This window comes from Acomys russatus, chromosome 8 (genome assembly GCF_903995435.1).
Source record: "Acomys russatus chromosome 8, mAcoRus1.1, whole genome shotgun sequence".
Classification (NCBI taxonomy): domain Eukaryota; kingdom Metazoa; phylum Chordata; class Mammalia; order Rodentia; family Muridae; genus Acomys; species Acomys russatus.
In genome coordinates this window covers 19,015,194-19,041,141 of record NC_067144.1, presented here as the reverse complement: position 1 = coordinate 19,041,141, position 25,948 = coordinate 19,015,194, and the positions used below count along the sequence as shown (strand labels likewise).

General features: G+C 39.7%; 2 protein-coding genes across 2 annotated transcripts in view; both read right to left on the bottom strand.

The window, feature by feature from the left end:
• Window positions 1-1,059: 1,059 nt before the first annotated feature.
• Window positions 1,060-25,948, bottom strand: part of Ccdc14 (coiled-coil domain containing 14) — a 43,923-nt gene continuing 19,034 nt past the window's right edge. Inside the window, exons 9-13 of the mRNA XM_051149855.1 lie at window positions 25,426-25,567; window positions 15,407-15,477; window positions 4,841-5,059; window positions 4,629-4,761; window positions 1,060-3,021 (exon numbers count right to left, since the gene is read on the bottom strand). Of these exons, the coding sequence (XP_051005812.1) occupies window positions 2,064-3,021; window positions 4,629-4,761; window positions 4,841-5,059; window positions 15,407-15,477; window positions 25,426-25,567 (1,523 nt within the window). The 3' untranslated portion in view covers window positions 1,060-2,063. The remainder of the gene's footprint in view (window positions 3,022-4,628; window positions 4,762-4,840; window positions 5,060-15,406; window positions 15,478-25,425; window positions 25,568-25,948) is intronic.
• On the bottom strand, window positions 21,306-22,107 carry LOC127192642 (mitochondrial import inner membrane translocase subunit Tim17-A-like). The gene is given in 2 exon segments (XM_051149854.1): window positions 21,306-22,020; window positions 22,023-22,107. Coding segments are annotated over 2 exon segments (513 nt in total). The 3' UTR covers window positions 21,306-21,592.

Below are 25,948 nucleotides of genomic sequence, written 5' to 3'. Positions count from 1 at the left end.
CAATTCATTTAAATACATTCAGACCTAAAAAACACAGACAAATAATAAAACCACTTCTCTATAAAGCCTGGGTATATTAAGTAGTACAGCAGGGTCCTTCAGAGGGTGTAGCACCATGAAAGGACAGCAGGAGGAAATGTTGGAACCAGCAGAATACTGAATGCCAGAGGCTGCCCGAGTACCAAACTCAACTACACCAGGCAGGTGGCCTGCACCAAGAGTACTGATCGTGCAAGCCTTAGCTTCTAAGAGCCAAGCTGTGTTTGCACAGAAAGCGACGACAGCAGGGAGTTAGGAACTGCTAGTGTTGAGCACTCGGGGGCTGAAGCAGGAAGGTCTAAGGTTTGAGGTCGTTGGGGGCTACATGGAAAGAGAGGACAAAGGGCTGGTACTGAGAGGCAGAGAGGGAACATAGCTCATGGTGATTATAGAACAACGTCTCAGCTAAACAATGAGGAGAACTGGGTCAGAGAGGTTGACCTGCCACCACTGCCGAGATTTGCAAACTCCATCCTTTCCAAAGACAGTAAGACAAACCCAAATAATTCTTACTAAAAACCAAAATTACTAAGGTAAAACTTGGTTGTTAGGAATAGGCTTTTTCTCTCTCGTTGACAGAAATATAGATCAGATCAGATTAAAAGCAGATCGATGCAGGTTTAGCAGGCATTGCTCCCAGATGGGTTCGTCTGTCCACGCAGTGGGGCCAGGGAAGTCGCATGTCTGGGCTGAAGCAAGAGCTGCTTTATAGACCTTAGAGCTGCTTTATAGACCTTAGGTGAGGGGCAATGACATGTCAGCCTGGAGTAGGGATTGTGTCCATATATGGTCAGAAGCTGTGCCCCTGGGCTAGCACTCTTGGGTGGGTATTGACGCTTGTTTTTTAAACTTTTTTATTTGGGTTATTGATGCCTCTAACTCCCTTCCACCAACCCTTTATCCCTCGGTAAGAGTGAAAGGTTAGTGGAGAGAGGGGGTACAGACCTCTTTGCTTCTCCCTGCTGATAAGAGTCAATGGGTTCTTTTGGGGTAATACCAATGTCCATCAATAACAAGCTGCCGCGTTGAAACGTCTCCCTCCATCTCAAGACATCACGCTGTCCATCTGTTTCTGGCCTCTCCAAGCTGCTATATGCCACACTTTCTCTCTCCAGGCTCTCCTATTCATCTTCTTCCAAGTCCTAGACCACACCCCTCTCCGTGCTGCACAATGCAGGAAGCAATTATCAGCTGTGGATGTACTAAAGCCCAAACTAAAATTGTACACATGGGATTAAAACAAAAACATACTTACATAACATAACTGAGTTTACAAAGAAACTAAAACTTCTATTACAGGTAGGTTGCCAGAAAAGGTGAGGAAGCCAGGAGTTTTCTCCCTGAAGGCGGGGTTGAGGGAAGGAAGGCAGATGGTGTTTCCTAGCTAGTGCAGGGGTGGGCAAGGGTTGCAACCAGTTAGCATTACCTTATCAGTCTGACTTTATTTTTAAAGGTCTTAAAATATACAATCAGAATAAACATAAATAAAGTGCCCAAGATTTAAGGAGCATATATTAACTAAGGGTACTGATATTTCCTTGGACCAATCACTGCCTTGCATGAGGTGGGTACCCTGGCACCTTTTCTGTCTCTGGAATGTTTTGCATTTCAGCAGCAGCACTGGTCTGTAACACAGAGCATCCTATACACAAGCACACTATCATTAAGTAACAGGAGTTACTCCAGAGCAGAGAGGAAACTAAACAACACTGACTCCTTTTCCATCATCCTTCCAGACAGCCAGAAACCCTCGGTACCCACCAACGGCCCAGCAGTTGCACAGTGAATAATTAATTCTCTCTGTGAAGCTGTAAAGCACAGCAACACTTGCTTAGCTACAACTTCCTTCTCTCAGCAATTGTTAGTTTCTTTAAAAAATTATTTTTATAAGCTTCAGGTGTTAAAATATTTCAACAGTAAATTTACTCCATTTATTATTTCATACATAATTAATAATATAAAGTGTTCTAAGGAAACCTAAAATAAACTATGAATGTAGCCAAGTCCTACTTTTTGAGAAGCACTCATTCAGTTTCCTTCCAAACTCCTTTGTCCAGCAGGCCAGTCTTTAAGGACTTCTGCAGTCTAGCTATGTTGGCATCCAATGCTGCCAGGCCGTTTCTGAAGTCCTGTTCATCATGAGACGTGAATGTTGAAAAAGAGGAGATGCTCCACTCTGACATCAAGTCAGAATTTAGGAAGCTGCCATCACTGACAATGTTGCCCCTCACAGGGACACCAGAGCTGTGACAGGCTGATGGGCCATGTGGGGCCTGCTCCTTTGGGTGCTCAGCAGCAGCAGTAGCAGCAGCAGCCGGGATCTTACCAATTGCTTCTTTTATTTTCCTGAGGAGCTGCATGTCCTCTGTGTCATATGGCCTGGAGAGGTTTCCAGACACATCTTCTGCTCCATTTTGTGAGGAACAAACTGCAGGCGCACCTAGTTTATTTTCTCTCTTAGAAGCAAGTGCATTGCTGCTGATGAGCTGGGTTGTAGCAGCACTCATCTTTGCCTCGGGGGAGAGTCTCTTAGAGAGCGGCGAATGCTTTTTAGAAGTGCTTCTTGCAAAAGGAATATAAACTGTATTGTCCAAGTTACACCCATCTTCTATTAAAGTGATAGTTTCACAGTCTGTGTCAGAATCCTCCACTACAGCAGCAGACACAACTCCAGGTGCAGAGGCCCCATCCACTGCACTCATGTCACTATGTTTGGGGCCTTGTGAGGGCAGCACATTTTCACCGAGTCTGTGTGGCTCTGTCATTTCTGCAATGTTAAATGGCTCTGAGTGTGCAGGGCTGTGATTCGTTTCTAGTCTATTGAGGTAGCTCATTATGGAAGTGTGAGGAGGGGTGGGGTCCTGCTGAAGCTGTTGATCATAGGCGCTCAGGAGTGACTTCGTGAGGTTATTCCCCGTCTTACATCTGGCAGTGTCCACACTAAGATCTGAGAGCAGCTTTGCCATACTGTTCTGTAAAGTTCTGCCAACGAGAGTGTAGTACAGTAATTACTGTTTGTTGTACCCAACTCTTTAACTCGTTTCTATCTGCCTCTCTCCTTTAAAAGAATGTAAGGCAATGCCAGGCCGTGGTGGCGCACGCCTTTAATCCCAGCACTCAGGAGGCAGAGGCAGGTGGATCTCTGTGAGTTCGAGGCCAGCCTGGTCTACAATGTGAGTCCAGGACAGCCAAGGCTATACAAAGAAACCCTGTCTCGAAAAACAAAACAAAATAAACAAACAAACAAAAAAGCCCACAACAAAACAAAACAAACACACACCACACACACACCACACACACACACACACACATACACACACACACACACACCATAAGGCAAGTATGAAAATTTGTGTTGGAAGGCTTTGGCAACAGAAAAATAAAATAACATATGACAAAAGATCTTGGTTTATATCAAATCTACTATCATAAGTAAAAGCAAAGATTCTTTCTTTCTTTCCTTCTTTATTTCTTTCTTTTGGAGACAGGATTTCTCTGTGTAGCCTTGACTATCCTGGACTCACTTTGTAGACCAGGCTGGCCTCAAACTCACAGAGATCCACCTGTCTCTGCCTCCCAAGTGCTGGGATTAAAGATGTGCACCACCACGCCTGGCCATACTTTTTTCTTAAGTTATAGAAATACTTTATTCTTGAACAATGCTGCAAACTGAACCTTTGACTTAAAAAGTCAGTGTAGTAGGTAGTTTTGCTAAAGTAAACCAGAATTTCTACATTAATGTACTATTGTCAAGTATATTTATAAAACTAAGCACATTATATACAACATGTAATTTATATATAATAGATATCTATCTAAAAGCTTATAATTAAAAATGAGTCATTTGGAATGATAACCTTATAGGATCATTAAAGGCATAGTCAGATCTACAGTTGAACATTAGTATATTATAAAATATAAAAAACATTAATTTCTCTGAACTATTTAAAAATTACTTGAAAATCCAATGATTACCAAATGTCTCAAAAGAAAGCTGATGTTTCTAAGAAATAAAGCATAAAAAGTAAGATTAGGCTTATTTATTTAGGAAGAGACTAAGTACAGAATGAAGACATCTTAGGGGCTGTGGCCAAATCCCTCACATTACTGATGAAATGAAGAAAGCTAAAGGCAAAGAGGTTAAGTAACCTACCCAATATCACATGGCGTGAGGACTTACCACAGTAGATGCACATCATGAATTGTCTGTGGTCCCTCTGACAAGTCTATTCATGCCCCAACTTTACAACAGAGGTTTATAGGGGTTAAGAAGTATGGACAAAGTTACTCAGCTAATATGTAGCAGAGCTGAGAGTCCACTCAGGTCTCTTTGGTATCAGAGCCAGGGACTTAACTACGTCACTACATACTGTCTAGTTCTTCATCAGAGCCAGTTGGTTACCCACAATGTACAACGCCATGGTTTCAAAAACCTTTAAACAGGTCTGGAATTTCCAAAGCGAAATTAAAAGAAAAAAAAAAGACAAAATAAGAGGGGAAAAAAGGAGGAAGAAAGGCAGTCTGTGTGGGTTTGGAGTTTATAAAGACATCTAATAAAAGGCCTGGTCACTCAAAGGAAGTAAGTTTACCTGGTTAATTCTCTAAGTCGCACAACCTCAGCATCACGCTGGCGCAGTGTCATTCCCAGTATCTGGTTTTCCTTTTCTGCAGTCTCTAATTTAAACCGAGAGTTCTTCTCATTGGCCAGGGCTTCCTCTAACTCTAAAACAAACAACAACACCCTTTAGTTTCCTTATTGCTCTAAAGACAAAAAGACTGTAACTATAGTTCAAGTTCATACCAATTTTCACTCTTGTCATTTCAATGTCAAACTGCTGTTTATTTTGCAGGAGAGTTTGTTCTTTGTCTTTAAATAAAGTAGTAAGTTGTTTGTTTTCATCTCTCTGGTTTTCTATCACTTTTAGGAGCTCTTCATTTTTACTCTGTAGTAATTCCTCGCTCTTCAGTGACTCTTGCAGTTGATTTTGCAGTGACATGTTCAATGACTGAACGGAAAACACTGTAAGATAAAAACATGTCAAACAGCTATTTCCCAATGTTGAAAACACACTTTAAAAATACCTGTGTCTAGAAAAAGAAAAGCTGAGTTCACTGATTTCACTCAATAGTAACATGCACAAACAACGTTATATAAGTACTAAGCATATTTTAAAAATAAGTGACAGAAGTAATGTCTTTCTTCTCTAATTCATGTTTAAGTCATACTCTGTTTTATCTCTTAAAACAAATGAATAATACATGTACAACGTAAATATCTCTAAGTCCACAAAAAACACCAAAGTGCCAAAAATTCTCAATGATGTGTCTCCATGCTAGCTCTCCATTCAGAATCAAACACTATTAATTTGGGTTGCTGTTCTGGAAAACATTTATATAGACAATGGTTTACATAGATTCTTACACATACTTTCCCTTGTAAGACTGTCAGGCATCAGCACGAACAACTACCACACTTGTTTCTGTGGTATAAAGGTGTACAGCATTGTTCCATGTAAGGCAGCAGACTACAAGCCTCATCACTGAAATTTGGTGAAAGAAATAACAGCAGAGACAATAGACCACACAGTAAGCTCCTGCCCTGTAAGAAGAATGGGTCGGAAAACAGTGTTCCTTCAATGGTGCCTGCTTTGCCTTTTTTCTTTCAGTGATGGGGTAGACTTGGAAGCATGCAGGCCAAGTAAATTCTTTCCATCCCGACACTGGTTTTGGCTGGAGCGTTTTATCATAGTAACAGAAAAGAAAATAGAATAAGCACATTGAATATATAGAACAAAGAGGAAACTGCAATCAGAAGAAAAAAACACCACATCATATATCAAGGTAGGCCTATCCGAATAACAGATTTGTCAACTGAACATCAAAAGCCAGGAGGGCCTGGAAAGATATATTTCAGGTTCTGAATAACAGCATGGCAAACACAGACTATGTACCCATCAAATTTTCTGTCATAATTGATTTTTAAAAAGCAAAAATTTTCCATGATAAAAATAGACAGAAGGAATTTATAATCACTAAGCAAATTCGACAAAGACACTTGAGATAATCTTTGATCAAAGAAAAACACAGTTCCACTTTGAGGTCACAAGAAAGAATAAAGCATGCTAGAATAATAAGAGAAAAATAAACATGACAAAAATCAACAAAATGCAGCTATCAATACACACCTTTCAATAATAACCCTGAATATCAATTTGGAGCCAATTCCCTAATCAAAAGGCACAGATAGTAGACTGAATCATCAAAAGGCAGGAATCATCTAATGCTGCCTCCAAGAAATGCACCTCACCACAAAAGACAGAAGATAGAAGGATGGAAGAAAGTATAAACAAATGCACCAAGGAAACAAACAAGTGTCACTGTTCTAACCTGACAAAATAGACTTCAAGACCAGTGAACAATGATAAAGGTCACTTCATGCTGATTAAGGGAACAATCCATCAAGAGGAAATTAAGATTTTAAGTGTATATGCCTGGAACCTAGGTGTACCCAACCTCATAAAACTAAGATGTAAAGTCAGAAGTGAACACCAGTGCAATAGCAATGGCTGACTTCAATACCCAACACTCATAAATCGACAGGTCATCTGGACAAAAAATAAATAGAAATAGCTAAGTTAAACAGTAGCACAGATCAAATGGACTTAACAGATACCTACAGAATACCCCATCCAAACACTACAGAATACACATTTCTCGTTTCCTCAGCAGCTCATGGAACGTTTGCTAAACAGATCATATACTAGGATTAAAGCAACTCTTAACAAATATACAGAGGCTGAAACAATTCCTAGAATCACATCAGATCACAATAGATTAACAGTACAAATCAACAAGAGAAGCTGCAGAGTATGCACAAACTCATGGAGAGTAAACAACACACTCATGAACCAACAAAAAATAAAAATAAAAACATTTCTAGAATCAAAAGAAAATGAAAATATAACATACCAAAACCGTACAATGAAAAGAGTCTTGGGAAGGATATTCATAGCACTAGGTGCCTAAATTAAGAAATGTAGATTAGAAAATGAAGATAAGAAGGTATATTAAAGGCTGTGCTTTAATCCCAGCAGAAGCAGGTGGATTTCTATTTTGAGGTCAGCCTGGTCTACAGAGTGAGTTCCAGGATAGCCAAGGCCTGTTTTGACCCCCCACCCCCAAAATAAAAGAAGTCAGAAAGATTCAAATAACTTAGTGATATACCTTATAGCTTCCAGGGGTGGGGGGGAGAAAGGAGCAAGCCAAACCAAAATCAGTTAAAAGAAAAGAAATCATTAAAATCAGGGCAGAAATGAGATAGAAACAAAACACCAAAACAAACAAACCAATACAAAGGATCAACAAAGCAAAAAGATGACTGAAAAGACAGACAGACTTTTAGACTAATTTACTAACAGGAAAAAATATCTAAAATGATAAAATTACCTTAAAATAAAATGAAATAAATTGAAATGAGAGCTATCACTACAGATACCAATGAAATTCAAAAAACGGTTAGGTCTTATTAAAAATAGATACATTCCACTAAATTGAAAAATCTAAAAGAAATGGATAAGTTCCTGGACACTAAATAAACCACAATGAGATAAACAATGTACAAAGACCATTACAAACAGAGTGAAGCAGTAATTTATAATCTCCCAATAAAACAGGCCAAGGCTCGGATGGACTCACTAGTGAATCTACTCAGAGTGTCAAAGAACTCATAGTAACACTTCACACTATTGTACAAAACAGAGAAGAAAAGAATATTATCAAACTTTTCACAAAGTTAGGACTACCCTCATACCAAACCAGACAAATGTGCAGCAAAACAGAAAATTGAAGAAGTAGTACAGACAAAAATCTCAACAAAATACTTTGCCAACAGAATTTTAAAGTATGTCAAAAAAGATCATTGGCTTTGTTCCACAGGTGCAGGGATAGTTCAATACACATAAATCAATTAATACACATATCAAACACAAACTTAGGACAGAAATCATATGGTTATCTTAATAGACACGGAGAAGGCTTTTAACAAACTCCAACATCCCCTTCATGTTAAGCTATGAAGAAACTAAAAAGAACATATACGAACATATAGACAACATATTAAATGGGGAAAAGTGTTACAGACATGGGAACAAGGCATAGAGGCTCTGCTTAACGAAGTTCCAGAGACCTTTGGCTGATCACCACTGCCCTTAAAATTACTTTGAAATCTGCATTTTCTTCTAAAACTGTCTTTTTCTCTATTTCTCACTGACTATGAACCCTAGTGAAATTCACACAGGGAAACCTTTTTCTCACAGAGAATGTTAAAAGAAGGCATCTGGCCAAAGGCTTAAGACAATGAGAGAATTTTTGTTCTGTGAGCAGTCAGGCTGAAACTGCTTGAAAGAAAGTTAGGACTTTGACATAACAGTACCTGGCCAGAAACTGTTAGCTGTAGAAAAGTTTTTTAGAATCTGCTTTGAGAGCAATAGAAGGTGGGCTTAGAACATCATGCTTTACAAATATTTCACAATAGAGGACCCCTTGACAGTTAGCCTAGGCTTAGATAGCACACCTGTTGGTTTGGGACTGGGAATAATTCAAGTTTTTTCTTTATTAAAGAACATTTACGTCAAGCTATGTTGCTATGACAATCACGTAAACACAATGGCTTTTGCCTGGGGTAATTGAGGATTAAACTTTCCCGAGTATTGTTTAAGAAATAATAATCAGGTTATGCTGACCATTGCTTGGAAATTGATTCATTTTTGCTGTATGCTTTATTGTAGGTTGTACAGAACTGTTTGTATTTCCTTGTTAGACTGTTCTCTTGCTTTGTTGGTTTTTGAATGCCCTATTGATTGTAAAAGATGAGAAAAAAATCATGATGTAATCTGCAATGAAAAAAATTGAACTTCATTTTAAATAAAGTATTGGGGTTGGCCCAAGGAGTAATAGAGACAGACAGTAAGCACAGGAGAGAAACAGAAAAATAAAGTTCTCCTGGGCTTTAAGACCTTCAGTTTATACCACATATGCCTGGGTCTAGTATTTCTTTTTTCCTCTGTTCTTCAACCACAACAGCTGGTTCCTATTATAGCCAGCTGTTCACCACCTGCTCAATTCTCCCTACCTTGGGTCCACCAGGTCTTTCTCTTCTTTCCTGTTCACTGTTCCTGGAGCTAGTCTGCGGGACAGGTCGGCTGGTGCCCAGCGTGGAGCTGATGGTAGGGCAATCATCATTTATTATTACTTCTTGGCATTTTGAGCTAGGCTCCCACTCATAGAGTGCTGCAGACTAACAAAAGGGCTGTCAGATCGGGGAAAACTGCATCTAAAGAATGGAGCATGTATATTCAGATTCTCAAGAAAACTTTAAAAACAAAGAGTATTGTGCTTCATTCTGATTCTCTGAAGGAATTCATAACGTTCATTCAAAAGGTAAGCCCAAGGCTCTCAGAGTCAGGTACATTAAACCAGGAAGAATGGCAAAAGGTAGGGTGAAAATTAAAAAGATGGATTGTGAACCATGCTGATGAACCCATGCCAGAAAATGACCTTACACTCTAGGTAATAATTAAACAGGGACTGAGAGAAGAAAAATTAACATTGCCTGGCCTGCCAGATTTTAGTTCTAAAGAATGCAGCTCGCAAAGGGCTCAGGTTTCTGCTAAGTCTTCTGGTTCTTCTACAGAAGACTTGATTGAAATCCAGCTTACAGACTTAGAGTTAAATAAAAAACAAACAAACAAAAAAGAAAACAAACAAACAAAACACAAGAGTTCAGAGTTCAGAAAAGACGTTTCCCTGTGTGAATTGGATTAGGTTTCACAGTCATACTGAGAAATAGAAAGACAGTTTTAGAAGAAAAAGCAGATTTAAAAGTAATTTTAAGGCAATAATTACCCCTGAGCCATACATAATATTTGGGGGCAGTGGTGATCAGCCAGAGATCTTTGGAACTTTGTTAAGCAAAGCCTCAACAGCTGTTCTGGATGTCTAGAGATCATGCTGGACAGTTGGAGGTCTCTGGAACTTTGTCAAGTAAAGCCTCTACAACTTGTCCCCATATCTGTGACAACACTAGAAAGGGAAAGATTCCCTGCTTATGAGGTGGTAGGATCAATGCTATAAAAACAGTCATCCTACCAAAGGCTATTTACAGAGTCAATGCAATCCATATTCACTGTGGGCAGGCAAGATGGCCAAGCAGACAAAAGCACTTGCTACCAAGCCAAGCCTGATGACCCGAGTTCAATCCGTAGAACCTACATGGTGAAATAAAGAAAAGGACTTTCACAAGTTGTCCTCTGACTTCCACATGTACATCACAGCAAGTGCACCTCCACATACATATACAAACACAATGCACAAAATAGCAGAAAAAGCATTTTAGGGGCTGGAGAGATATCTCAGCTGATAAGAGCACTGGCAGAGGGAGCGGGTGGCACTGGCATCTCTTTTAAAGGGCCTAGCTTTGATTCCCAGTGTCCACATGGCAGCTCACAACTCTAAGAGTATTTTCCATGGTCTCTGCTCCATTTCCTGCCTCCAATCCCTGGGAATCCAATCCCCTCTTCTGGCCTTTTTGGGTACCAGGCATGCACATGGTACACACATACATATGCAAGCAAACCACCCATACACTTAAATTTTTTAAAACTTCCAATGGCATTCTGTTCACCAATAGTAAAATATATATTAAAAATAATCAATTGTAATTATATATAATTAAATATATTTAATATATATGTAACACCATATATATATATATTAAAATTCATGTGGAAGTACAAAAGATTTTAGATAACCAAACATCTCGAGCAAAAGAATATTGCTAGTGGTATTGCCATACCTAATTTCAATGTAAAGAGTATAGGAATAAAAACAGCATGGTACTGGCATACAAACACACAGATCAATGGAATAGACAAAAAACTATCACAACAGACACTTGATTTTTGGCAAGATGTCAACATTACACACTGGTGAAAAGACAGCACCTTTAACAAATGGTGCTGGTAAAGCTGGTTGTTTACAAGTAGAGGAATAAAACTAGATTCCTATCTCTTACTTTGGAAAAACTCAGTTCCAAATGATTCAAGGATCTCAATATAAAGCCTGAAACACTGAAACTGCTGGTGGAAAAAGTAAGGAGTATAATTAAAAATTCTCAAATAGGTAAGGACTTTCTGAGTATGGCCACAGTCATTCAGGAAATAAGTCTAGTTGGATTTTTTGTCAACCTGACACAAACCACAGTCATCTGGGAAAGAAACGACAACTACCATCAAACCAACCCAAACTCCAAAACCTCAATTGAGAAATTACCTCCTCTGAGCATTTTCTTGATTTATTATTGCTGTGGGAAGGGCCGAGCCTACTCTGGGGGGTGCAGACCCTGGGTAGGTGGTCCTGGGTTACATAAAAAATGAAGCTTTTAAAACTATTTTCCTTTCTCCACCCCTCCCGAGACTGTATAGCCTCTGCTATCTTAGATGCACTTTGTAGACCAGGCTGGCCTTGAACTCACAAATCTGCTTGCCTCTGTTGGTATTACAGGCATGAGTCACTGTGCCCAGCTACAAGAGCATTCTTCCATGGCCTCTCCCCCAGTTCCTGCCCTGAGTTCCTGCCCTGACTTTCCTTCGATGATGAACTGTAACATGGACGTATAAGCCAAATCAATCCTTTCCTTCCCCAAGTTGGTTTTGGTCATGGTGTTTTATGACAGCAATACAAAGAAAAGTAGGACAGAAGCCAATGGCTGACAAGTGAGTACTTGTGAAAGTAAAAAGCTTCTCTATGGCAAAGGAAACTATTAATCAAGTGAAAAGCCAGCCAAGAGAATGGCTGAAAAATCTTTGTCAGCTATACATCTAACAAAGTATTGATATCTAGAATATACAAACAATTCAAGAAAATAAACAATCCAATTAAAAATAGACTGTGAACTTTAAATAGAGTTCTCAAAAGAAGAAATACAAATGGCTAATAAATAGTTTTTAAAGTGCTAAAGATCATTAGCCAGCAGGAAAATGCAAAATTAATCCACCTTAGTTTTAGATTCTACCTTACTCCAGTCAGAATGACTATCATCAAGAAAACAAATGTCAGCAAATGCTAGCAAAGGGTGTGGAGAGTCGGGAATATTGACTGACCCACTGTTGATATAAATGGGTTCCCCTACTATGGAAATCAGTATGGAAATCTCTCAAAAAGCTAAAAATATAATCACCCTCTGACCCAGTTATACCTCCTGAGGATATACCCAAACTATTCCATTACTCTACTACTGAGAATCTTGTACTTGTCCACAACTGATGAATGGATAATGAAACCGTGTTATGAATACACAATGGGATTCTATTTAGCTGTAAAGCAAAATGAAATTTGCAGGGAAATAGGTAAAACTAGACAATATTGTATTAAATAAGGTAGTTCAGTCCCAGAAAGGCAAATGCTGCATGTTTCTCTATCATATGTGGATCCTAGATCCAAATTTTACATTTTATGTTCAACTTTGAGTGTCAGTGGCGCTCAGGAAGGCAGAAAGTGCCCATGAAAAGGTGAATGGAATAAGAACAGAGGGAGGGAATAGTAGAGCCTGTGGAATATGAAAGAAGAGGGAAAATTCTTAAAGGTTTAAGCAGGGATGGGGTAGGGGAATATGGAAGAGGAGAGGATCACAGTGGGCTAACCAAAACTGAGAGTAAATGTAAAAACATGGAAACCCGACACTTTGCAAACAAAATTTAAAATATAATCAATAAAAAAGAGTTTGAGCAGAGGGAGCCTGCACAGGTAGACAATGCCACTCACAGAAGACATAGGTTATTAACCAAAAAGCTCAGTGCAAACCAGGAAATACCTCCCTATAAGCTATTGCTCAGAAAGGCTCCAAAGCCCATAAAACAAGAGGCATCTGCCACTGCTCTTGGTTATCTACCATAGAAGGATGGTAAGAGCCTGCTGCTGAAGATGGACGCTTTGGTTTCAAAGTGTAGAGTAATCGATCTGGAGCTGACCAGAAACCTTCCTTCCTATGTTTCACGGGGCTGGAAGGAGCTATGCAGGCTGCTGGCTGGGTGGGTAGGCATGGAGACACCAATACTTGTATCTAGAACTGGACCTGGCATGCTACAATACTGACCTGCTAGGCAAGATGTGCCCACTAAAGAGTGTGGACATTTCTGATTGGACCCGAGGCCTGCTGCACAGGAGGGAATTCATACCATGAGCCTTATGACCGGGGAGGTCACAGGCCCTAGGGGAACTTACTGTTCTTTTGCTAAATAGTTATACTGTCAAACTATCCTCGAAATATTTATATTTATAGATCTGTGCCGCTCTCAGTCTTGGTCAGAGAAGCTTTCTTAATGCAGAACTCACAACTGGCCACAATCCTGGGAACAGATGACCATGAGTGCTCAGCAGCCATAAATGGGACATCCCCAGGCTCTGGGAACATGGAAGATGGGCAGAAAGAATGGAAAAGCCAGAAGATGGGGATGAGTGCTTTGAATGCTATCTTCTGGACATAGCATGACCATCACACTCATAAACTCACAGCAGCTATAGTTACCTGCACAAAATCAAGCCAGTCAAAATTCACCCTTACTAGAGGGACTTGCAAGGCCCGGCCCCTAGTTGAGGAGCTATTTGCAGTTGATGGATCCTGAGAGATGAGTCACTTTCTTTGGGGAAATGCCAGTGGTAGGTTGTCCATGCTGCAGTGGAAGGCCCTACACTTTGGAGCAACACTAACTCAACTCAGCGGCTTTAAGAAAAGGGGGGCATTAAGTTGGACAGGGAAATATGCTGCCTGGGGGAGTCACAAGTATGGCATGAGGGGTGGATATAATGAAAATGTATTGTATATATGTACAAAATTCTCAAAAAATAAATACAATTACATCACAGCATATGACAACATTTTGTTTAGCTAAAGGCAGTCTTAAGTGACTGCTCACTGTGTATGAATCACTATTAGAATCTGGATCTGCAGCAATGAACAACAAAGACAAGGTCCTTCATCTCATGGAGCTGTCAGTAAACAAATAATTATAAACAGCAATAAACACTCTACAAAAAATACACTAGGTAAATGATTAAGTGAATATACGAAGAGCTAAGCTTAGAAAGGCAGCCTCTGGCTGGGCAATGGTGGCCTTTAATTGCAGCACTTGGGAGGTAAAGAAAGGCAGATCTTTGTGAGTTTGAAGCCAGCCTCATCTACAGAGTGAGTTCCAGGACAACAAGGGCTAAAACAGAGAAACCCTGTTTCGATAAACAAAAAACAGAAAAGAAAAAAGAAAGAAAGAAAAAAGAAAACAGAAAAAAAGAGGGGGGCCAACCTCTGGTCCTCCCACTTCCTGTATGGCTTCCTCTTACCCACACCATTCCCTAACAGCAGAACCAGAATGAAGGATCATAAACTACTGTGGTGAAGTTAAACTCTTTGTAAGGTGCTTGCTCTGTTGGTTGCTCTGTAAGAGGTAGCTATACATTAAAACTATGCTTCTGTATTACAAAAACATTTTCTTCAATTTTGTTCATACTCTTTGAATGCTTTATCATCCAGATATTGAAAAAAATTCTAGCATCAATGTATTTCTTTGTAACATCACATGTACATTATACTGTAGGAAAAACTCTGACAACCATTAGAGAGACTCTCATCTGTTCTTATATTTGTTTTTCTCTACAAAGCTCTGTGATCCATAAAGACGATTTGGTTTTCACTGTGGTTCCAGTGACTGAGGTGAGCAAGGAGGGAGGACTATCTGAGCCTCCAAGTCTAAGAGTCCTGAGCCACACAGTAAGACCCCATTCAGAACAAAACAACAACAACAACAACAAGGGGAGGGCATTTGACACTACCTGTCAAATCGACAACTATACACACACTTTGGCTCAGTCATTCTACCAGTATCTTTCCTACAAAATGTATGTGCACAAAGACACCGGTACAAAGATTTTCATTTCATTGTTCACATTGTTGGAAGATAGTTTTCAGAAGATCTTAAAATATAGTAGAGACAACGAGCAGAATATTTACATGGTTATTTAAGACATATGTACATATATTAACTTGGTTTCTCAAGATAGGGTCTTACCACATTCAGTTCTGGCTGGATTAGTCCTCTATATGTTGCCCAGGCTGGCCTCAAATTTGGACAATCCTCCTACCTCACAAACACTGGGATAACAAGTATACCCAACAGCTCTTTTAAATTACAATACAGTTACTCCTAATTTTAAAAAGTTGATACAGAGAGAAACCCCACTTAGATAAAGCACTAGTCTGCACCAACATTTCCAGAATAATAAAGAATTCAAGTTCAACCCTTCAAGTTCTTTCACTTACATTCAAGGTTACTCGGCGCCTTCACAGTTTTCTCTTGATCTTGGAGGCGCTGATTCAAACTTCTCAGTTGCCTAAAGGAAACAATGAAGATATGTGTAAGGACCCTAAATCCATTTTACAGTATACGTCCGATACTGTATCCAAAAAATCTACCAAAAAAGACAAATGCTATCATCACCAGTCTATCTCAAATCCAAACTAAACAGAAAATCTAAATAAACAACACTACAAAACTACACTATGATGGGGGGCCCATTATGAATCTAGCACCTCCCCCCATGACACATGCCTTCTTCTATATCCACAGATTTTTTAATATACTTTTTGTTTGTTTGAGCCAGGGTTTCTCTGTGTAGCCCTGGCTGTTGTGGAGCTCGCTGTATTGACCAGGCTGGCTCTGCCTACCCAGTACTGGGATTAAAGGTGTGTAGCACCAACATTTGGCTGCATTTTTGAGACAAAGTCTCAATCAAATGTCCAAGATTAGCCTTGAACTTGTAATCTTCCTGCCTCAGTCTTTTGCGAAGCTAGGACTGACTACAAGTCTGCACCACCAGGCCTAGGAAAGATAGTTGCAGAATTGTTTAGGACATCATAAACTGTGCCCCACTGTTCCCAGGACTAGCCTGGAATTCAGTATTATAGCTCACTGTGGTGTGAACCTTGGATTCTCCTTTCTCAGCCTCGCAAGTGCTGGGACAATCCTCATGCACCACCATGTCTAGATGTTTCCTTTTTCTTTATCTTCACAGCTCTTCTTTCAAAATAATATATATGCAAGTATATATACACATATACAATAACTTTGCTCCTGTAGTTTACCTTCTAAAATAAAATACCTGTAGGTACTTCATGTTTGTGATTCATTAACAAAGTTGGGACACAAAAATCTATGCTTCTAGTAATTTTCTTATTAGATGGAAAAGTTAATGGCTACTTGGTGAAAATTTTAGTATCAACTCTGTCTTCACAACATGTACTTGCGTCACAAACAAGAACAAGTAAGTCGGTTCTAACTAGAAGAAAACAACTCTCTGGTATTTAATATCTTTCCAGGATTGGAAAATTTCTGTCAAAAAGGATTTGATTTAGTTTCTGAATCTAAAATGATGGTACCTTAGCAAATACCATTCCCAAGTATTAATTCTGGGTAGACTAAAGTATTAAGAACACAAATTATACCAACAAAACAAAATTCAACAACACAAATTTTATGAGGAAATATAATCTTTAACCACGAAAGGCATCCCTAAGCAAGACTCAAAATCCAACAACCACCAAGTAAAGAACATAAAGTTTAAACACCTCACAACTTGAAGCTTGTTTTAGGATTGAAGGCCTGGAAAAAGAATAAGCAATTCATCTAAGGAAGCTAAATGATTTATAAGCACTTAAAATGCTTAGCTTGGACTGAGGGATGGTGTGTCACTGAAAATATAGGGCCTGAGCTGGGATTCCTGGTGCTCACATGAGAAGCTGGGTATAGTGGTATGACACTGGCCACTAGTTTCCACATGTATACATATACATGAATGTATAAAATACACACATATAAAAACATGAAATAAAAGGCAATAGCTCTTCATTAGTGACAGTATAGAGAAATTTTCTCTGTCAGTGGGAGTCTATTGTAACCATCTGGATGACAGTTTGGTAATATCCAAGCTATAAAATATATATCATCTTTGACAAGATAGTTTAAATTTTTAATTCGTGTGTGTGTGTGTGTGTGTGTGTGTGTGTGTGTGTGTTTTGCTTGCATGGCTGTGCACCACATGTGTGTCTGGTGCCAATGAAGACAAAGGAGTGTCAGACTCCCTGGAACTGTAGTTACACTGTAGATGCACTGTCACATGGGTGCTGGGTACCAAACCTGGGTCCTCTGCAAGAATAGCAAATACTCTTAACAACTGAGCCATCTCTTCATGCCCTGGACACGCTAATTTTACCTATAGGTTACTTACTCTAAGAAATAGCTAAACATATGCAAAATCATATAAAACATATATATGATATAATATTTGACAACAAACTGGAAACCTAGATGTGATAGAAATTATGGCTCATCCACACAATGAAATACGTAGCAATATACAAGCTATTAAAAGGAATAAGATATCCGTATGTGTTAACAAAGAAAGAGCACCAAAAAGGACTTAAAGAATAGCTCAGTGATAGACACTTGTGAGGCATGTCTGAGGCCTTGGGTTCAACATCCACTACTGAGGGTTAGGGGGCAAGAATCTCTAAGATACACTGTAAAGCCAAAGAGAATGAGCTGCAGATAGAACTCTGTTTTCTTCTAAAGGGTTCCTGTCACAGATATGAGGACAAGTAGTAGAGGCTTTGCTTGACAACGTTTCAAAACCCTCTGACTGGCCACCATGATCTCTAGACATCCAGAACAGCTGCTGAGGCTTTGCTTGACAAAGTTCCAAAGATAATCACTGTCCTTAAATATTATGTACGGTCCAGGTGCAATTTTTCCTAAAACCTATTTTTGAAGTCTACTTTTTCTCCTAAAATTGTCTATTTCTCAGCCCTAATGAAATTTACACTGGAACCTTTTTTCCACAGAGAATGTGGAAAGAAGGCATCTGGCCAAAGGCTTGAGACAATGAGAGACTTTTGGCTCTGACTGAGAGCAGTTAGACAGAAACTGCTTGAAAGAAAGTTAGGGCTTTGACATGACAGTACCTGGTTAGATATTGTTAGCTGTAGAAAAGTAAAACTTCTTTCTTTAGGATCTGCTTTGAAAGTAATAGAAGGTGGGCTTGGAACATCATGCTTTACAGATAGTTCACAATAGAGGACCCCTTGGCACTTAGCCTAGGTTTGGATAGCACACCTATTGGTTTGGGCCTGGTAGTAAGTCAAGGTTTTTCTGTGTTAAGGACATTTAGTATCAAGTTATGTTGCTATGACAATTATGTAAACACAATGGCTTTAGCCTGGGGAAATTTATGATTAAACTTTCCTGAGTATTGTTTAAGAGATAATAATCAGGTTATGCTGATCATTGCTTGGAAATTGATTGATTTTTGCTATGTGCCTTATTGTAGGTTATACAGAACTGTTTGTATTTCTTAGAGTGTCTTCTTGCTCTGTTGATTTTTAAATGCTCTACTGATTGTAAAAGATGAGAAACTCATGACATCATCTGTAATGAAAAAACTGAACTTCACTTTTAATGAAGTACTAGGGTTGGCCCAAGACGACAGAAGGAAAAATAAAGCTTTCCTGGGATAGAAGACCTTTCCGTTTGCACCGTAATATATGCCTGGGGTTCAATATTTCTTTTGTCCTCCATTCTTCAAGCTCTCCTCAACAATTAGTTCCCTATAACTAATTGTTCACCAACAGCTGGTTTCCCTTAACCAGCTGTCCACCACCTGCTCAATTCTCCCTACCATGAAACCACCAAGACTTTTTCTTTTCTCTGATCCCAAAGCTGGTCCATGGGAGGTTCCCTTCAGTAACAAAACATGCAGATCTGGAAAAGGCAACACAGAGTGATGACACAGAATATAAAACAGAATGCCTCTTTTGGTATCTTCCAGAAAACCAGCAGCTACCTTCTAGGGGAAAAATCTTTTTTTTTTTTTAACAGTCTTTTAGCATGCTGCTGTTCAGATTCTTCCCTTTTGAAACATTAGCCAATCTGAACTATCTATCACTTACTACAAGCCTCCTACCCCTACCCTTGTCCTATAAGAAATATGGTGTGGAGGGGCTAGGGAGGTGGTTCACTGGGTGGCAGAGCTTGCTGTGTAAGAATGAGGACCTCAATCTGAAGCCCATCGTTTAAAAAAGGTGGGTAAGGCTATGCATGGCATTAACAGAAGGATCCTGGGAGCTCACTGGCCAGCCAGCCTGGCCAAAACAGCAATCTTCTGGTCCAGCTTGAGGTTCTGTCTTAAGGAAGTAAGATGAAGAGCCATAGAGAAAAGCATTCAACAGCAACATCCTCATCTGGTCTTCACATCAATGTGCCTGTGCACAACCTCCCCACCCCACCCCTCTCAAACTCAAACACACACAGACACACACACACACACACACACACACCTAAAATGTGGTATGGAGAGAAACTCTGTTGTCCTACAAGAGTGTGCTAACTTATGTGGGTGTGTCCTTATTATCATGTGTTCCCAGAATACCACTTTCCCCTGAGACTTTCAAGGACACTGTTCCCGTCAGTTCTTTGCCTGAAGATTCATCTCTTTTGCTGGTTCCTGCGTCTTAACTGAGGAGCATACTGAAAATCCTCCCACACTTCACTTATGACAACACTCCTCCAAGCCTAATTGTACTAGTAACTACTCTTTTCTCATTCCCTGCTTTAAAATTTTTAGTTTTATAATAAATACTAAAAATTAATAGCAAAAACAAATGGATATTACACATACTATATTAAATGTATTCTTTAGTTTACTTTTGTGTAGCTGTGTGAAGGTAAAGCATACTGACACTAATCTACATCTATTTAAAGCATAAACGTCTATGCATTTTGTCATATGGTGTGATAAAGCCCTCACCAGAGTAAGATCCACATCTTTTTTAGTTTCCGCACGCCGTTTTCATACTCCTCCTTTCCCAGGCAGACAAAACACTAACCACAGTTTAGACTGTTTTCATTTTCTACATTTTACACAGGATAACACTGAGATATACACTCTGCCTTCCTGGCGTCTTCCACTCAACAGTGGTTCTGAATGAAGCTTATCCACTCTGCTGCATGCATTTACACTTCCTTTTCTATTGCTGAGTAGACACTTAAGTTGCTTCCTTTCAATACTCCACAAATTTTTATGGGGACATGTGCATTCATGTGAAGAATGGACTAGCTAGGACATATGGCAGACTTGTGTATAATTTCTAAGAAACTACCACCCTTGTTTCCAAAGTGCTCGAACCATTTTACTTTCCTACCAGCCACGCTGAAGCTCCTCCACATGCTCACCACACCGGTTTTGTCCTTCACTGATGCTATTCCAGTGAGTCTGCCTGGTATTTCACTGTGGTTACTGACGAGAGCTGTCTTTTTCTGCTCTTCTTTGATGTCTGGGCTTCACATATGCCATGCAAGTGATCTACTCCTAGGCTGTATCTTTAACCCAAGTCTTGTTTCGTTTATTTATTTTGATACCAGGTCTTCCTGTGTAGCTGACCTGGTACACTTTAGGATTGTCTTTGCCTCCACCTTCCACTTTCCAAGTGCAGATATATCACCATGCCTGGCTCCATGTGTTCTGTAGTAAAGTTTCTAATCAAATATTTTACCTATTTTTAAAACAACACTTTAAAAAAATGAAAAAAAAAAAAACCAATACTTAATGCAGAGTTACAACATAGAGTTGTAATAGTTTTTTATATGAATAGATATAAGTTCTTTGTAAGATACATTTACATATATTTTCCTTAGTCTGTTGGTTGTTTCTTCATTTTTGGTTAACAGTGTCTTTTGAAAAATAAAAATTTAAAATTTTGAGTTTCATGCATTTACTTCTTCTAGTTTATATTTTGAGATTATACTTAAGAAATCTTCTTAAATCACACAAAATATATAGTGTTTAGAAAAAAAAAAGATGTTGATCAATTAACTCAGTAATAACTAAAATGAAAAGAGAAAAACATAACAAAAGCCCCAAAACATTTTAACAATTCAGTCTCTATATGACCCAAGTTCCAGTGGCCTGAAATATTCTAGACGTCACCTTTGCTCATTAGTAAATGACCTTTTATTATTTCTTTTCTTTTTCCTCCTCCTCCTCCTCCTCCTTCTCCTCCTTCTTCTTCTTCCTTTTTTGAAAGGAAAGGGTAAGTCCCAGGAGCCTTTTATTGTCTGAGTAACTGTACACAAAACACCAGGCAGAGACGTTCCGAAGGAAATGATGTCATGATTCACTGTTATTTGGCCTTTGGTCCTGTATCTTCGAAGCACGTATACATTCTTTACATGGTATTAGACATTTATTTTGATCATAAATGCAGTCCAAGCATGAATAAATAAAATCAGTATCTTTTCTTTCCTCTGAGTCTCTTAAATAGAAAAATGTGTCAAATGTCTCTTTGCGGCCCGCTTGGTCATTGTTGCCCCACCTAAGGCTTTCAATAGACTGTAATGTGATCTTCTGAGCCTACAGAACAACAGTTCACCCAGGTACAGGATCCTGGGGAAAATTCCTACTGATACTGTTGGTAGTTTCCAAAGGGTGAGGTCAGTAACTGGCTTGAAGGCAACTGGGAGTGGTCTTCAGCAAACTGAGGGCCATTGGGAAACTGTGCAGAGGCAAATCTTGTCAACAAGATACCAACTCCTTCAATTAAAGCTAGGAGAACGCCACCCATTGCAGCTGACCCAACCATGGCCACCGGTCCATTTCTTGCTGCCAGGATGGCTCCTGTTAAGGCACCGCTAGTGATGGAGTTCCAGGGGTCTTCTTTGCCTCTTATCTGAACCATACTACAGTCAATCATGGAAAACAGTTCTCCCCAAACTGCAAAGCTTCCTCCCAACTGTGGAGCCCTGGTTTTAATAGCTGTCAAACTCCCTCGGAGTCTGTGGTTTACTCCCACTGGAGAATTTCAAAAACCTTTGAAGGCTTGAAAATATTGCCACCTATGGTACTCATGGTAAAGACACTGCCACAGTCATCCACAATTCGCCAAGGGCACGGCTCTCTCGCGTTCTCCTCCATCTTGCCTCTAGCCCGCTCGAGAGTGCAGAGCACACTGGGCAGAAATGATCTGGCCTTTTATTTCTAATGGGGCTTTCATTGCTAAAGTTTTTTCTTTTACTCTTCTGACCTTCCTAGCTCACTTTCTTCTCCTTGTACTCTTTTCCTTTATAATCTGTCTCTCTCCCCCAACCCCCTAGAGACTATGGACTATTGTTCAAGATTCACTGCCTTTGGGGGTGGGGGGATTTCTGTCTTAAGAAGTCTGTTCTTGACTGAAATCTGTCTTTGAGCCTGCTATTCTCTTGTTCTTTCTGGATGTTACATGCATTCTCCTATCATCTTTTCTGTCTGTGGCTTATATCTTAGCTATCCTGGTACTTTCCCTTTGGGTTTTTTTTTTTTCATGGTGCTTTTCCTTATTTCTTTCCTTGCAAAGCTGCACTCTTTCCTTGTACACTTTGCTTGTGCTATGCTAATGCCCTGCACTGCTTAGTGAATTCATCAGTTATATTCTAATAACAAATTTCTGGCATTTAGCTGCCATCTTCTTCCGTGCCCCCAAGGACAGACCCACAGTAACGGCTCTATAAAAATGTGCTCAAACTCTCAAATCTACATTTCTAGCTTGGATCTTGTTCTTATATTCTAGACTTCCAGACAATGACGTAAATCTAAATTTTAACTCACTGGCTCTTCTTCCACCTCTCCTAACTACAAAAGAAAAGTGTGGGAGGGGACAACCAGACAAACCTACTCTTCTTTAGGAGGTGCTATTCTACCATCTGTCAAAAAGACAAGACAGACATCTTAATGGCATCCTCAACCCATCCCATTTGCTCTAAACTGTTGCCCTCTGTATGTACTCTAGTAAGCTTCTGAAATCAGGTAGCAGCAATGATGTCTTAGTCACCTTAGAGATACTAAGGAACTCTCTAGAATGATGATTCTTACTACGAGATTATATCCTCCTCTGACCCTCCATCCAGGATGTTTGGAGGTGTCTAGGGGCTTCTATAGTTACATGTAAAAGGCATTACAGATTATATCTTGTGAGTTGGGAAGAGGAGGACTAAATGGAGACAACTGTGTTTCAAATAAAAGATCTGGACATTTGAAAATGCCCAATGTACATTAGAAGCAATGCTCTTAGCAGTTTTTCTTTTTGCCACAAGATGGCAATAAACTTCAAGTTGTGTGGGGGTTGGGTGAGGAGGGGGTTTTCCAGTTAAAAACATGTAGTTTACAACTGTGTACAAAGAAAAAAAATGAAAATCACTTCTAAGTAAGCCTACCCATTTTAGTTTTTACTTACAAATAACATTTATGAGTGATTCTTTCCGAATAAAGATTACAAAATAACATAGAACTGCCACATTGCTACTGGAAGCCCCATTCTATCCAAAGGAACATATCTAAAAGTTCTTCATTCCCAGTAATTGTGTCCTTTAAAAGGTCAAGTAAATAACAGTGGCAACAGAATGTTATACAGTCTTTTTCCCCTAAGGACAAGTAGCTAAAAAGCTCTACTACTATCAATTCCACAGATGTGGTTATCAGTTAACACCCCTAAAAAAATTAAAATCTGGTGACAAATGAAAGAGTAAGCCTCTTCATGAGTAGCGTATAAATGGACGCCTACAGCAACGAAGTGTCCCAAGGAGTTGAAATGACGACCAATGGTATTTCCATGGTGAAAATGCTAAAATGTTAATATTCTCAAACTAGGTTCTAGAATGCTTAAGAAACCAATTATGTAGCCTGGCATGGTGGCACATGCCTATATTCCCAGCACTCAGGGAGGCAGAGGCAGGCAGATTGCTGTGAGTTCGAGGCCAGCCTGGTCTACTGAGTCCAGGATGGCTGGGGCTACACAGAGAAACTCTGTCTCAAAAAATCCAAAAACCAAACCAAACCAAACAAACAAAAAAGCAAATTATTTTATTATCACTCCTTTAAATAATAGGAATTTATTAGTATTATTCGTCTACTTTAGGTGCAGAATACACCTAAAGACTAGTCCTCAACTCAGCCTGTGCTGACTCATGGAGTTCTGTAGAAGCCACAGCTAAGGCTTGGGGCTCTAAAATCAGATCACCTTGGATGAAGTCTTGACTCTCTCACTTCCTAAACATACAACTTTGAGCAAGTCACATGCCCTTGCTGCACTGGTTTCCTCCTCTCCAGTGAGGACGGCAAGAGACTCTAGAGAGCTCCTGGGAGGACTTGCGTAATGGCACAGATAAAGAACAACGTGAAACGTGCTCAGGAAATGTTAGGAGTCACTGCTGTTCATTCCATATTATTTGTTCTTGATTTTAGTTTTGAAAAATTAATACAGTTACAGGGTCCCCTTAGATCAGAACTAATGACGGTAGATGAGAGGTCTTGGTCCTAAGCAAGTAAGTTCACTAGATGCCGTCTCTGTGGGCTACAGACCTGTGAATTTCAACTACTCTCCAACTAGGAATCCTTCTTTACTGCTTTCAAGTGTGCAGGTCCCTACAAGTCCCATCTGTCCTCACGATGACACTGTCAGGGCACACTCACAGTGCAAAGCTGCAGAAGCACCAGAAATGAACTCCAGTGCACAGTACACCGACAGATCCTGGATGACAGCCTTCATCAGAGACGGTCAAACTTAAAGCAAGACTGCATCACATTAGTGACTTCCTCCATTCCAAGATTACCCCACTGCTTTCATGCTTCCTTAAACAAGTTAAGAATATAATTCTAGCAAACTAATATGGCTAAAAAGAAAAATACCGAGGAATTTAGGTATATGAGCTGGCTCACATCCGGGCCCCATCCATGACTATGCTCCAGGCATCTGTATTAGAACTTGTTTTAGGTTTTAGACCACCAAGTGTTAGGATGGTGAGATGATTACTTCTAAGACATCCACACCCCCTGTCCCCATTGCTCCCCATCACTCGGCATCACTGAGACGGTGGCTTCTTAAAGTAAAAGGAATTCTAGATTCTGAGTCAGGATGAAAAGAGCCTTCACTGGCCCGTGACGGTCTTGGAGAAGGCAAGAACACACGTTTTCTATGACTTAGATGCTGCTACTGTACAATAACGTAGATTAACACAGTAACCACACGAGGCGGGGCCATCTTCCTATGGACATGCTAACAAGTGACAGAAGAAGCTAAATGGGTGGGAGAAAATATACCCTAGTGGGTGGAAGTAACGGAGAGCTCAAGAATGCAGCCGCCTCTGGAACATGAGGCAGAAGTGCCTGTTCCCTAAGAAGCCTATCGACTTCACATGGCACCTGTGCTCTGGTGTGGAGCACCTGCCCCCTCCATGGAAAGACTCACAGGCCACGCCTTACCTTCGCAGCTGAGCGTTCTCACTTCTTAGTGGCTGCAGGGCCAGCGCTATTTCAACTTCCACATTAGTGTGGCCACTCCCTGCTGACAGTCCAGACACACATGCCTCTACTTCTGCCACCAATCTCTGAACTTCTGAGTCCTCTATGAAAGGCAACTGAGTAAAATCAGTATTTTAAATTGACAAGATTATTAGCATGTATCATTAAAATATTTATAGATAATATGTACTTATTATAGAATTCAACTTCATTACTTATGATTATTCTATTTCCCTTTAGCCTGCTGTCTGTATTTGCTTACTCAGAACAACTCTAAAGAAGTTATAGTGAGTAAAGAAAGATTAATCTTAAATCTTTTTAAATATATATTTTTTCAGATAAGTGAAATGGGAAACAGATTTAGACATGTCTCCTAGTTAATACTTATCAACACACTATGGTGTCCTCTATGATTGTTGTGTAAGTTTCCTATAATGGCCACTCTATAAACACCACCAATATAATCTCTGATTCTGCATTAAGA